The sequence below is a fragment of the Pinus tabuliformis genome, chromosome 8 (assembly GCF_031772625.1).
Source record: "Pinus tabuliformis cultivar Carrire ecotype Pingquan chromosome 8, CPIR1, whole genome shotgun sequence".
In the NCBI taxonomy this organism is placed as follows: Eukaryota; Viridiplantae; Streptophyta; class Pinopsida; order Pinales; family Pinaceae; genus Pinus; species Pinus tabuliformis.
In genome coordinates this window covers 1,288,603,442-1,288,619,176 of record NC_142294.1, presented here as the reverse complement: position 1 = coordinate 1,288,619,176, position 15,735 = coordinate 1,288,603,442, and the positions used below count along the sequence as shown (strand labels likewise).

The following is a 15,735-nucleotide window of genomic DNA, read 5'->3' as shown; positions in this document are numbered from 1 at the left end:
AGGCTACAGATTTATCAATATTTGGGTTGAAAATTTACGGGTTGAAAATTTACCATCCATTATAAAGGTTAAGTTTATTGTTTCATGTCTTGTATTATTTTAGGGTGTCTAGATTGAAAGATATTAAACATCCTGTCTATTTTATCAATTACTTTTATCTGAGCATGGATGCTGGGAATTATAGTGATCATTTCTTATGATCCCTAATCATAACATGGACGCTAGGAATTATATAGATCATTTGTTATTAGATAGAGTATGAACGATTGACTCTATTGTTAGATCATTTGTTATTAGATAGAGTATGAACGATTGACTCTATTGTGTGAACGGTTGACTCTATTGTCTGAACGAGTGACTCTTTAATGCCTAGGAGATGAGAATATAAAAGAGCGTAGAGCTACAAGAATGCCCTGTAGTCAGAGTGATGACCATGAAGATGAAACCACTAATCATGAGCCTGTTACTTTCCGTAAGTGTGCCTATGCGTATGCTTCTCTCAGTGCCTGATCCGTACACCAATACCGTTTCAAGTTATTGCAGGAATGGTAGTGAATATATGAACTGTAGCGCCTTCCAGCGTAATCTAAATGAGGTTCTGCGAAGACTGGTGATGAATATTTATTACAGCGCATTCGATTTTTCTAGTGTTGCTGATGTGGGATTCAATAATGTTGTTTATGGGTTTTTCCAGTGCAGAGAAGATTTAGGTCCCTCTGATCGTCAACGCTGCGTAACTACAACGAAGACACGGCTTCTTCAGGGATGTAGTGGCCCTTATGGATACATTCAACTAAATGGCTGCCTCTTACGTTACGACCATCATTACTTTTACTACAAATCTAGGGACAGACCAGGGATTTTTACTATTGAACTTTGGTCTTATTGTGGAAAGAACGAAAATACAAATGGTATCGTCTTCCAGCAAAGTCTAAACAAAATTTTGGAATCATTGGTGGAGAACGCTAATACCACAGGATTCAATACTTCCAGTGTTGCTGAGGGGGAAAACAACAATAGTGCGGTTTGTGGGATAGTCCAATGCAGGGGAGATTTAGGTTCCTCTGCTTGCAAACAGTGCGCATCGACGGCCAAAGAAATTATTGTTGACCAATGCTACAATACTTCTGGGGTCATTCACCTAGACGGTTGCTTCTTACGCTACAGCAATAATGGTATTTACGACTATCTGGAGAATATGCAGATTACGCCATCAGAGGTTCTTTACAACAGTGGGAAGAGCAGTCAACCACAAGTGTTCAAAAAAACTGTGAAGGTCCTGCTCTCAAATATTATCACTGAAGCTCTGCGAACTCCCAAATTTTTCGCTGCAAATTTAGTGGGTGTGCCTTCAAATTTAACAGGGCATATCTGCGGCTTAGCGCAGTGTTGGGGACATCTATCCCAAACAAACTGCAAATCATGTCTAACATCTGCCTTGGAATATATATTCTTATGCCAAAGTGGAGCTCTTGTGGCTCAAATCGTACGTGACATATGCCATTTGCGATACGGGGTTTTCGAATTTTTCAACACTTCCGTTCTCTCCTCAACACCCCAAAGCGAAAGTCCTCGTTTGCCAGGTATCTTCCTTCATATAGTTAACAATAATGAGTATATAATGGCTCTATAACATTTTCATTTTCCCCAACTAAAGCATAGCCAATTTACTGAGATTTCTTGTGAAAATTCGCAGAAAGAAAAAATGGGAGCAATCTCTTGACGAGAAAGGGCCCTCCAGCATCCAATATTTTCTTTCACATATCTTGCAATGATTAGGGTTATATTTGCTTTGTAAAGATTTCATTTTAGTGAATTAAAACACTATTTAATGAGATGTCATGAGAGCGTTTGTAGAAGGTAAAGGTTCTTGGGATAACACTGGGCGTAATAGGTGCGGTTATTGGATTTACTGTAACCAATGGCCTTTGGATGTGGTATTTCTCATCTAGCCGAAAAAGTCGGGATCGGATTTCTGGAACCCAAGGTCCTGAAATAGTTCTGTAATATTTGTTGGGGATTTTTCTGTTAAAATCCCAAAAACAACATAAACAGTACACATAGACAATGCTCTGTTTTACTCTCGAGGATCTCAGCACAGGGAAGCGTTTTTAAAAAATATTTCTGAGAACAGAGTATTACACACATAAAAAGGATTTGTATTCATTAAAATAAAAGCCTGATACAAAAATTCATCCTCTTTCACTCAAAGGGATTCACCAAAAGGAAAACACTGTGCTACTCTATTCATTCAATTCTAATTACATTCTACGCTGCTGTGTATTGCTAACATTCATTCACTTGCGCTCCTGCGCTTCTACACTGTCTCACACTCTCTCAACAGACAACAACACAAAAACTAAAAATAGTACAAAATCTGAATGATTTTATGAACAAAAAATGGAGTCCCATGCTGTGAACTGCGCGAGGCTATCCTTGTTTGAGTAGGTGGCGTGAAATATGGGTGAAACCCATGACAATTGAATGCTCTGAACTGTTCGGCGGTGTCGTGCCTCCTTCTCGGCCATACTTGTGAATTGAATGCAGTCGCCTACTGCTATACTGCTGCATGCTTGCTTTAACCATCCTGCCCGCTTTGCCACATTTTTAAACATAAACAGTTAATGCATGCATAACTCCTCTATCGGGTCGCCTTTCGGGTCGCGATCGCCTATGTCCTTCGGTTTTTTTTTTTTCATTTCATTATTCACAGAAAATGCGCCCAAAATTCATAAAAAAACATGGGCGGCCGCGGCACTATAGCAGGGATTAAATCCGGGCCGTTGGATCGCGCGAAGGCAGATCCAACGGATGGCGCGGATCAGCGGTCCCAAACTGAAATACCTCCGATGAGCGATGGAGCCTGCGGACCCGATCTACTTCCAAAACTGTTGCTTATAGCTTTTCGGCTCCGGATCTGGAGTGTACAGTACCAACCCCTTTGGACCCGAAACCCATTAAACTCCACTCTATAACACTTCGGCTTTAGAATATCGAAGCTTTCCCACTTCACTGTACAAAGGGTTCCTATCGGACCTGAAACTTTTATACGCTGCACTTTATAACTTTTCGGCTTTGCCAGTCGGAGCTACTACGGGGTCGCGACACAAAGTGAACCGTTGATGTGATGGCCCGAATGGGCGGCCGCGATTAACTCGACGTTTCGCTATCAGCGGGGACATGGGGTTTATACATATGCGATCGCCGAAATGGGCGATCATCGAAATGATCAGAGCTGTTAGATGAGCGGGGGTGATGGAGGGATGAGATTTGGTCGTTGTTTCGCTGTCGGGGAAACTCGAGGGGCGGAGATTTTATATATATAATGCGATGCGATGCGATACTTTTGAAAATGCGGGTTTTAACGTTATAACTTAAGTTTAAACGATAAAACAACAGAAAAGGATTTGCGATAGAAAGACTATATGCGGGATATATGGATATATGAGGCAGGAAGGCTCCCAATCCTTGGTAATTTTCTAGAGCTGTTTTGGTAGGAATACATGCGCACGGTCATTGTCTTCATGCTGCTGCACAGGTCAACTATTGCGCAGTTGAAATTATATTTTCAACACTCCCCTTTAATTTCAACTGTTGGGCATTTAATCATACCCAAATATTTCCTCAAAAATTCAAAGATTTTCTGATCCAATGGCTTTGTCAGAATGTCTGCTACCTGTTCTTGAGTCCTGCAATGTTGTAAATTGATTTCTCCATTTCTTACCAATTCTTTGATATAGTGGAACCTAGTGTCAATGTGTTTTGTTTGTTTATGAAACACAGAATTCTTGGACAGTGCAATAGTTGAGCTATTGTCACAAAAAATCACTGTTGCTTTTGCCTGCTCTTGGCCTAAGCTCCTCAACATTCTTCTCATCCAGATCGCTTGACACGCTGCTACTGTAGTTGCCACATACTCTGCTTCTGCTGTAGACAACGCCACAATTGGCTGTTTCTTGGAAGCCCATGAAATGGCTCCTAAACCCATGTGAAAAATATAATCGGATGTGATTTTCCGATCATCTCCACTTCTAGCCCAATTGCTATCAGTATATCCAACTAAATCTGAACATTCTGAAACAGTATACAAAATTCCAAACATTTTAGTACCTTTAACATACCTCAGAATTCTTTTTGCTGCCTGCCAATGTGCCTCTTTTGGCCTCTCCATAAATCTGGAAATTAAACTAACAACAAACATTATGTCAGACCTAGTTGCAATTAAATACATAAGGCTGCCAACTATGCTCTTATACAAGCTAGGATCAAAATCCTTGCTGCTGTCCTCTTTGCTGAGTTTTAATCCCATTACTGTGGGAGTGATTGCTGCCTTGCACTCTTGCATATTAAATCTGTCCAACACTTCATTTACATATCTTGCTTGAGAGATAAAAATTCTATTTTCATTTTGATCTACTTCTATTCCTTAGAAGTATCTCAGCAAACCCATGTCAGTCATCTCAAATTCTTCTTTCATGACTGATTTGAAATTTTCAATGAGGTAGTCATCATTACCTGTAAAAATCACATCATCAACATACAAGACTACAATTAAAATCTTACCATCCTTTTCTTTGATGTAGACGGTGGGTTCTCCTTCACATTTGTCAAATTCATTTTCCAGTAGATAGGAATCTATCCTACTGTACCACGCTCTTGGAGCTTGCTTCAGCCCATAAAGAGCTTTCTTCAATTTGCAAACTTTGTGTTCTTGGCCTTTCTTCTCATAGCCTAGAGGCTGTTCAATATAAACTTCTTCTTTTAACACTCCATTTAGGAATGCCGACTTCACATCCATCCGGTAAACTTTCCATTTGTTTTGTGCTGCTATGGACAACACTGCTCTCACGGTTTCCATTCTTGCAACTGGTGCGAATGTCTGCTCATAATCTCTTCCATACTGCTGCTTGTATCCCTTGACAACCAGCCTTGCTTTGTGTCTTTCAATTTCGCCTTCAGCATTGCACTTGGTCTTATAGACCCAATTAACTCCAATAACTTCTTTACCTTTTGGTAGCTCAACCAAATCCCATGTCTTGTTTCTTTCTATTGCATTCATCTCCTCATCCATATCTTCTATCCATTTCTTATCTTTAATTGCATCTTCGAAATGAATAGGATCATCAACATGACAATACAAGGCAAATAAGGAATTCATTCCTTCATCATAAATATCACTTAGATTTCTAAACTTCTTACCTCTTTCATTTGGTGTGCACGTGCTTGAAGATGCACTTGTATTTCCTTCTTGTGGCATGCTTGAAGAAGCACTCTCATTTCTCCTCAAAGGTGTTCCTAGTTGTTCTTGTGTTGGCGTTGCTGTTTGGGGATGTATTTCAGCCATCGCCTCATCATCTTCATCATGAGACAAACAGTTTTTAACATTAACTGTTTTCTCTATGCTTCCATCCCAAGCTTCCTCCTCAATGAATTGAACATCTATGCTCACAAAGAACTTCTTGGTAGATGGGATATACAACCTGTAAGCTTTGGATTCCTCACTGTATCCAATGAAAATACATTTCTCCCCTTTGCTGTCCAACTTCTTCCTTAGCTGATCAGGAATGTGTGCATAGGCCACACATCCAAAAACTTTCATGTGGGTGACTCCTTGCTTTCTCCCACTCCATGCTTCTTCAGGCACTTTGTTCATCACAACTTTTGTAGGACACCTATTCAAAATATATACTGCACAGTTTACAGCTTCAGCCCAATAATCATTTGGCAAATGCTTTGCTTTCAACATGCTCCTCGCCATATCCATGATGGTCCTGTTCTTCCTTTCAGCAACTCCATTTTGCTGCGGGGTATACCTGGCTGTAAATTGCTTATGGATTCCATTTTCTCTACAAAACTGTAGGAATTCTTTGGAGATATACTCACCTCCTCTATCTGTTCTCAAAACTTTGATGCGCAGCCCACTCTGATTTTCCACAAGTGCTTTGAAATTTCGAAATTTTTCAAACACTTCACTTTTATCCTTCAAGAAATAAACCCAAGTTTTTCTTGTAAAATCATCAATAAATGTTAGAAAATATTGGCTGCCTGCTAAAGATGAATTTTGCATCGGTCCACATAAATCTGAGTGGACAATCTCTAAGGGTGCCTTTGCCCTTATGCTTTTCCCTGATGGAAAACTTTCTCTGTGTTGTTTCCCCAAGATACAACCTTCACAAAGGCTGTCTGGTTTCTCTATCAATGGTAATCCTCTTACCATTCCTTTTCTACTCAACAAGTTAAGACCTCCAAAGTTGAGATGTCCAAATCTCAAATGCCACAACCAATTTTCATCCTTTGGTTGGCTTTGGAAAGCCTCTTGGGTGACTGCTGCAATTGCCTCTTTGTTTTTCAAATCTGCCCTTATTCTGAGAGGGAACATTCTGTTCTTTGTCATCTTCACTCCAGCAATGCATCGCTTGCTGGGTGTTATATCCATGATGGTGCATACATCATTCTCAAAGAGAACATTGTAACCTTTTTGAACAAGTTGTCCAATACTTAAGAGGTTATATCTCATTCCAGGAACATAATAGACATCTGCTATGGTTTTTTTTTCACCTTGCGTTGTAAATATTTTAACTTCTCCTTTTCCCATAACAGAAATTTTACTATCTGTCCCAAGTGTGACTTGTGACTTCACACTTTGATCTAAAGCGGAAAACAAGGCTATGTTTCCTGTCATATGGTTACTACAACCGGAATCTAGAAACCATATATCTTCACTATTTGTTTCAGCCATGTTACAAGATAACAACACATTATCTTGGCTGATGTTTTCTCTAGTAATATTTGCACTAGATCTATTACTCATATCATGCTGCTTCTTCCTACATTCAATGACATAGTGCCCATATTTTTTACAATAATAACATTGGACATTGGATTTTTCATACCTTTGTCCTTGAGCATGATGTTGTCCTATTTGTTGGCTACTGCCTTGGTTTTGGTTTGGATTGCTGCCTCTTCCTTGAGCATTTGCTAGACTGTTCCTTCCACCTCTGTTCTGGCTTCTGCCTCTCCCTCTTTTGTTTCCTCTGCCTTGACCTCTTCCTCTTCCAAAGGACATCTGGGTCTTGAAGGCTTGCTGTAGAGATGAGTTTTCATTTCTACTCAACCTCTGCTCATGAGTGATCAGTGATGCATGAAGTTCATCAACTGAAAAGTTTGAGAGATCCTTTGTCTCTTCTATGGTGGTGACAATCACATGGAACCTTGAGGGTAGGCACCTCAATAGTTTCTCCACAATCCTCCTTTCTTCAAGTATCTCTCCATGAGATCTTATTTGTGTGACCAGGCCAATTACTTGAGTGAAGAATGAGTCAATATTGTCTGACTCCTTCATGCACAGGTTCTCAAAATCTTTCCTCAGCAACTGCAGTTTAGCTGTCTTCACTTTCTCCATGCCTTGATAGGCTGTCTTGACAGTTTGCCATGCTTCTTTGGATGTATTAGGTGCTTCTAACCTTGGAAACACGCTTCCATGCACTGCCTGATACAAGAAGAAGAGGGCTTTTGAGTCCTTCTTCTTGTAGCTCTTTAACAGATCCTTCTATCCCTGAGTTAGATTATTAAACTCATTTTCATCTGCTGGTTCTTTAAAACCATCTTCAACTATTTCCCATAAGTCTTGGGAAGCAAACAAGGCTTTCATTGTTATTGCCCAATAGTCATAATTTTTGCCATCAAATAGTGGGAGCTGCATACCCATGCTATTGCTGGTACTGGTGCCAGCCATTCTTGCACTTTCAACTTGGATTATTTTGCTGAGTCTTCACGCTGTTGGAGAAGCTGCTTCAGCAAGAAACCTTCATTCAGCTTCTTTGATGCTTTCAAATAGCCTGTACTAGCTCTAATACCAATGTTGGGGATTTTTCTGTTAAAATCCCAAAAACAACATAAACAGTACACAGAGACAATGCTCTGTTTTGCTCTCCAGGATCTCAGCACAGGGAAGCTTTTTTTAAAAATATTTCTGAGAACAGAGTATTACACACATAAAAAGGATTTGTATTCATTAAAATAATAGCCTGATACAAAAATTCATCCTCTTTCACTCAGAGGGATTCACCAAAAAGAAAACACGGTGCTACTCTATTCATTCAATTCCAATTATATTCTATGCTGCTGCGTATTGCTAACATTCATTCACTTGCGCTGCTGCGCTTCTACACTGTCTCACACTCTCTCAACAGACAACAACACAAAAACTAAAAATACGTACAAAATCTGAATGATTTTATGAACAAAAAATGGACTCCCATGCTGTGAACTGTTTGAGGCTATCCTTCTTTGAGCAGGTGGCATGAAATATGGGTGAAACCCATGACCATTGAATGCTCTGAACTGTTCGATGGTGTCCTGCTTCCTTCTCGGCCATACTTGTGAATTGAATGCAGTTGCCTACTGCTGTACTGTTGCATGCTTGCTTTAACCATCCTGCCTGCTTTGCTACATTTTTAAACATCAACAGTTAATGCATGCATAACTCCTCTATCGGGTCGCCTTTCGGGTCGCAATCGCCTATGTCCTTCTGTTTTTTTTCATTTCATTATACATAGAAAATGCGCCCAAAATTCGTAAAAAAACATGGGCGGGCGCGGCACTGTAGCAGAGATTAAATCCGGGCCGCTGGATCGCGCGAAGGCAAATCCAACCGATGGCGCTAAATCGGCGATCAGTGGATCAGCGGTCCCAAACTAAAATACCTCCGATGAGCGATGAAGCCTGCGGACCCGATCTGCTTCCAAAACTGTTTCTTATAGCTTTTCGGCTTCGGATCTGGAGTGTACAGTACCAACCCCTTCGGACCCGAAACCCATTAAACTCCACTCTATAACACTTCGGCTTTAGAATATCAGAGCTTTCCCACTTCGCTGTACAAAGGGTTCCTATTAGACCCGAAACTTTTATATGTTGCACTTTATAACTTTGCGATTCCGCCAGTCGGAGCTACTATGGGGCCGCGACACAAAGTGAACTGTTGATGTGATGTCTCGAATGGGCGACCGCAATTAACTCAGCGTTTCGCTATCGGCGGGGACATGGGGTTTATACAAATGCGATCGCCGAAATGATCAGAGCTGTTAGATGAGCGGGGGTGATGGAGGGTTGAGATTTGGTCGCTGCTTCGTTGTCAGGGAAACTAGAGGGGCGGGGATTTTATATATATAATGCGATGCGATGCGATATTTTTGAAAATGCGGTTTTTAACGTTATAACTTAAGTTTAAACGATAAAACAAAAAAAAAGGATTTGCGATAGAAAGACTATATGCGGGATATATGGATATATGAGGCAGGAAGGCTCCCGATCCTTGGTAATTTTCTGGAGCTGTTTTGATAGGAATACATGCGCACGGTCATTGTCTTCATGTTGCTGCACAGTTCAACTGTTGCGCAGTTGAAATTATATTTTCAACAATATTTCAGTGTTATGACCCAAGATGCGGCTGAATTGTGCGTTCTATGAATTGTTTCTCTATTTCTTTACCGCATGAATATATACATACCCTCATGTTATTATTTTTGCACAGAAGTAATCATATCTGAAACTATTATCAATTCGGAGCTCATTTTCAAGTACGATACTTTGAGAGAAGCTACTTCTAACTTTGACATAGAGAACAAGCTTGGACAAGGAGGTTTTGGATGTGTCTTTAAAGTGAGCATCTAACATCAATTTAACAATTTATTCCATGAAGTATCCAATGAGAAATCATATGTTATAAAATTAGTTCGACTAAGGATGCAATAAATTAATAGGGGGTTCTACCGAATGGCCAAGAGGTTGCAGTTAAGCGACTGAATCTAGGTTCACAGCAAGGCGAAATTGAGTTTCTGAATGAAACAAATCTCATCAGTCGTGTTCACCATAGGAATCTAGTGAAATTGGTTGGTTGCTCCGTTGAAAGCACAGAAAGACTACTTGTTTACGAATTCCTCCCAAACGGCAGCCTTGACAAGCTATTATTTGGTCTCTTCTTGTCCTTGAATGACTTAACGTTGCTGATGTTGGGCCTATTTTATTGGAGTTTACTTCTAAGTTCTATAGCTAGTTAATGCTTTTACTATAACTGGATCATTGTTTGCAGATACAACAAAACGACATTTACTTGACTGGAAAGGGAGGTATAAGATCATTGTTGGAACAGCGTGTGGGTTGGCATATCTCCATGAGGAATCTGAGATTCGGATCATTCACAGAGATATTAAGGAAAGAAATATTTTGCTGGATCATAAACATAGACCCAAAATAGCAGATTTTGGCTTAGCTAGACTCTTTGCGGAGGATCAGAGCCACGTTAGCACTAGAGTTGCAGGGACTATTTAAGAGTTCTCTGTACCATTCTGTCTCTCGAGGTCCATAACATCATTTAATAAATTACAATGTAACACGAACAAATTACGATTCATACATCCGAATACGGATCATATCATTTTGAGACGGTTAAAATTATATCGAGATTTGCCTACATATGTTTATTGTGCAAAGGCTACATGGCCCCAGAGTACGCCTTACGTGGACAGCTGGCCGAGAAAGCAGATGTATTTAGCTTTGGAGTGCTTCTCCTTGAGATTATAAGCGGAAGAAAGAATCAGAGTTCCGCTAAAGATGACTTTGTCATGGAAAGGGTATGGTTCATGTGGATCCCATATTTTTCTAAATCTCTTTGCAGTATTATAATCCCCTGTTAACTGAAGTTGTTTTTGTTGATGTTGGCCAATCATCAGACATGGAAATTGTATCAAGAAGATAGGGGTTTAGAAGTTATGGATCCTACATTAGAGGGTAGTTATTCGCGGGAGGAAGGGATTCAAGTGATTAAAATTGGTCTTTTGTGTGTGCAAGCAGTTGCGGCCTTCAATGTCGCGGGTGGTGTGGATGCTGACAAATGATGGAGAACATTTTCTCTCGCCCACAAAGCCAGCTTTCGTAGATGTGGAGAGTGTGGCCGCCCCTCCCCTAACACGTCCCGATGTCCATTCTACTACTGTTGCTCCTTCATCTAGCGTTCTGGAGCCCAGGTGAATATGAGCCAGTGCTCCGGGGTTTCTCCATTTCCGTATATTGTTGGCCAGCATTATGGTCTCCCTCTATTACAACAAAGACTCTAGAACAATCTTCACTTAGGAAATTAGGGATTATGGATGCCAGAATTGAAATTTTTAGTAACCTCATTCTCCCCCATTCCAGTAGGACTGAAAACTGCAGAATGTGTATCAAATGAATTCAGAGCTTTAAAAAAAAACACGAAGCATCTAAACGATCTAGTGGAACATCCGGAACCAAATGTCCTTTGTTTTTCTAAAGAATTTTGGTTACAAAATCTAATTGGGATTGGCATTATGTTAAACTTGTGAGTTTTACAATGGTTATTTTTGTAAAAATAGCTCTATCATTTAATTTCGAAAAAAATATCAAATCTTTTAAATATAGGTCTCAAGTTTTATGACTGAGATAGTTGAAGGTTTTATTTGTATTTAAGATTGATAAATATATAAAAAAAACTATTACAATAAAAATATAAAAAAACAAAAATGTTAAAGCATATTCTTTTAAAAATTAATCTTAGCCATTTAATTAAAAAAAAAAATCTGCCACTGTAAATTAAAATAAATAACCTTGAAAAAAATATCAAACAATACAAATTATCAATCTTTAAGTTAAATTAAACTTCAAAATTTAACTATTATTATTATTTTAAATAATATTTTAAAAAAATATAAAAATCCATAAATATAAATCTAAGTCTAACTTCCCATATCAAATATCAAATATCGAAGTTGTAAATTGGAGAAATCTCTCCACAAATGTGTTTCATACTTGTGATTAGTACATTTAAATATGTACTATCCATGTAATTAGTAATTTAGTAAATTTAAATATGTAATTTATTATATTTACTATTGAGTAGCTAAAAATATAAGACTAAAGGAGATGTGGAAGTATAAGACATAGGGAGATCTAAGTACCCATATAGAATATCAAACATTGCAAAACATTAGTCTTATTTTTCACAGTGTAAATACTATCGAGCAGGTGAAAATATAAGACTAACGGAGATGTGAAAATATAAGACATAGGGAGATCTAACTACCCATAAAGAATATAAAATATTGCAAGTCATCCATCTTATTTTGAAAGTGTAAATTGGATAATTTTTTTACAAGTTTTAAACATAATATTTTTAAATACCTATTATTCACACTACTATATACATGGTTTCAAAAAAATATTTTAAATATTTTTTTAGTAAATTGTTTTAATTTGAGACAAAAAAAAATTTGTAAATTGTTTTAAATATTGTCTTTGAGTTAGTGTCTCAAATTATTGTCTTAATTTTTTTTTATATAAAGACAAATGTAGAACACAAGTATTATTGTCTTTTAAGAGACAATTCATTTTGGTCTCTCAAAAGACTATAGCTACAATTAAAGACGTATTGTCTTTATAGAGACAAATCCCAGTTATTCTCTCTATAGAGACACTATGTCTTTAATCTCAGTTATTGTCTCCCTAGAGACAATAGCTTTAAAAACAAAATATGGAATGCAATTTTTTTTGTTTCTTCAGTGACTAATTCATGTTAGGGCATGATGGAATCGAACCACCAACCTCCTTCTTGCAAGGAAAGTGCTCTTCCATTGAGTTAACACCCTTAAAGAAATGTGTTATCTTCATCAAAAGAGATAAAATCAATGAGCCAAAATGTGCCATCATATCAATGAAGAAAAACTATGTTATCTGTTTCTCACAAAATATTTTGCATGAAGAAAAAATTCCTCCCAAGTGATCATAGCATGTGTCATGTAATAACTACTTTCTCACAAAATCTTTTGCATCTAGAATAAATTCCTCCTAAGTGTTCAAAGCATCTGTCATGTAATAATTGACTGCAATACTTAAATTAAAAGTTGTACAAGATTACAAGGAAAAGAGGAAAACATAGACCTTGCATGAATGTAGCCAAGAAACAAGGGGTTAATGTAATCATAAAAGGTGGGATCCCCAACCGATATGTAAAAACAAATTTCAGTGTGAGAAATTTCATTCATACTATATTTTGCTAATGATACCAAAAAATATTAACAAGAAACACAACGAGAATAAGGAACATATGAAAAGACAAGGCTCAAGGATTTTAAGTGATAAGAAATGGGCTCCCATGTACAAATGTGGTGTCAACATGGTAATAGAGACAAAATGAAACAAGAAATGGGTCTCGTGGACAAGCTGTTAGTAACAGTCATTTTGCTACACCTCTATTGAGAATCACTAAACAGAAGTAATTAAATTGAAATTTTTAACTAATTACAAGAAACACAAATTTAGTTTAGGGGTACGTGGTCAACAAAAGAAGAAATAGGACCCCTTGTGAGGCCTTTTATAACACAACATCTTGTTACACCAATATTAAGATTCAAAAACTTTATATAATTGTTGTAGCGGCTATAACCACCCTCCAAAATTTTACCTTAGCTTCGTTTTGGAGCCTCCCTACCAACCTTTCACAACAGCATGTCTTGCTTCGTCAAGTACACAAGCTTCAATGATTTTCTTGTAGCTATACAGCCTGTCCATCAGAGTTTGTTGTACTCCCCTCACAGGTTGTTCTCCCGGACATGGCCTAGTAGCGGGCTGAGCACCTCCCTAAAATATTTGTGCAATTCTATATGGGAGCCTCCTGGGCTCCAGAATTGGATGATTCTACGAGTCAAGCTTCATCCAGAAACTTACCCAATTCTTCCCAACAAGGCTGCTCAGCCCAGGAATTGCGCAATTCTAGGTAGCAATCGGCTGCTCTGCTAAAAAAATGAACAAATATCCTGGGGAGCCAGCCGAGCTCCCTCCCAATAATGCGCATTTTTTCCTCCCAACTGAGAAAACTGTTGCATGTGCAGTTGAGTTGACCGGTCCCGTCCGAGACCGAGCAAAGCATAATTACATGCATGGGATGCTTCTCCCAAGGCAGCATGCAAAGGCATGTTTTAGGGATCTATTTTTAGTAGTTGGAGGTTACATGCAAAGATCATTTCAGAAACCTCCCACCAAGTGTTGCTTCCCCTAGATTTGTGGAATGCACGTCGCAACCTCGATTTTATCAAATCTCATGAACCAGACACTGCAAAGCTCATTCCTCACATCGAACTTGTAGCTCTGACATCCCACATTGCATCTAGGAGTTGTCGGAACATTCAGCTTAACTTTTTTGGGGTAAGCCCGCCTTGCATGTCTTATGTTGCATTTCTCACGCTTTTTGTGTTTCGCTTCGTATGAAGGTTGTTTTCTTAATTTCAGTGAGTGCTTTCTATCATTTTGATGGATACTAGCTTGTACTAGCACCGTTTCAATTTTTGTTAACATCTCATTGTTGTCGCATGCATGAAACAATTTTTCACGAATGGTCGCCGATTCGGCGACTCGCCTCACCCACATGCATGTTGCTCCATTTTTTGAATCTTTCATTCATTGTTTGCTTGCATGATCATTCACTTATGCTTACACTCAGTATCACCATACATTCACATTCACTTTCACTTTCAATTTCCCGTCGGCGTGTCTGGGCAGCCTTGGCCCAGACTTTGCCTCCCCAAGACATCATTACGCAATCCTGAGAGGGAAGGCTCTGTCTTCCACTTAGGAAATGCACATTTCTTCCCAGTGACTATCTTTTAGTCTTGCATTGCGCAATTCTGAGGGACCATGATGGCTAACCCATAAAATTTCATAATTCAGTCTCTGAGCCTATAACCATTGCCAGGTGAGATTGCGCATTGCGCAATTCCCACAGTCAGTAGCCAGTTTGGACTGTGCATTGCGCAGTCCCAGCAGTCAGTCAACCTCCTAATAGGTGAGACTGTGCCTCGTGAAAGCTTGGCAATAGGTCTCCCAACCTCCCACGAAAATTGTGCAACCTTCATGATTAGTCACATAGGTATGTTGCAAGTCAGTTCTCAAGTTCATTTTGGTTTTCAACTTACATATTGCTTTCCACTAGTGTTTCCATGTCTCTAGGTATTGCAAGTGTTCATCTACCTCTCAATAGTACAGGTACAACAGTTTCCAAGGGAGTAGAGTTGAAGACACTGTTCAGAGCACGCTTGGGGATGCAGTTGATCAAGTGTCTATGGATTTGCCTACCCATGATGACATCAAGTTGTTCATAGACATGGACATCAAGATACAATGAAAAAAGCATCACAACAAGCAACATCATGAACAACAACTGAAGGCAGCATACCAGATACAATGAATGCAAGAGGAAGGTTGTTGACAACATAGAGGCGGAACGAAGTTGCAAGCTCAAGTAGATCCACTAGTGATGAAAGCAACTTTGGAGACTTGGGCTATGAGGTGACAATGCGACATGAAGATTGTGCAAAGACAGAGAATGGAACAATGAAGGAGTTCCATGTGTTGAAGCAAAAACTCAAGGAAGAACATGAGCTGCATAGGCAAGTGAATGAGTTGCAACAGAAATAGGTACAGTAGGGGCGCAACATGCACTCACGGACGAAACTGTGGCCGTACAAGTTATAGATCCATCCCAACAGCTAGCATGGAGCAGACAAGGTGAGAAGTGATGTTGATTGCATTCAAGGGAATGAAACATAATGCATGTCATTGTGCACACACATGTGATCCCACCCATTCAGCACACTCACTAAGGTGAAGATAAGAAGCAAGTCTGACTGGAGCTGAACATGTAGTTGACAGTTGATGTGCATGACCACC

The 15,735-nt window shown here is 39.1% G+C and overlaps 1 protein-coding gene across 1 annotated transcript; it reads left to right on the top strand.

Annotated features, from left to right (window-relative positions):
- The first annotated feature begins 454 nt into the window (after positions 1-454).
- On the top strand, positions 455-1,633 carry LOC149240153 (antimicrobial ginkbilobin-2-like protein). The gene has a single exon (XM_089370083.1). The coding sequence runs from the start codon at positions 455-457 to the stop codon at positions 1,631-1,633; it is 1,179 nt and encodes a 392-aa protein (XP_089226209.1).
- The last annotated feature ends 14,102 nt before the right edge of the window (positions 1,634-15,735 follow it).

Bases quoted from the DNA above. Each gene is read 5' to 3' on its own strand.
- LOC149240153 (XM_089370083.1), top strand. From the start codon at position 455: ATGAGCCTGTTACTTTCCGTAAGTGTGCCTATGCGTATGCTTCTCTCA.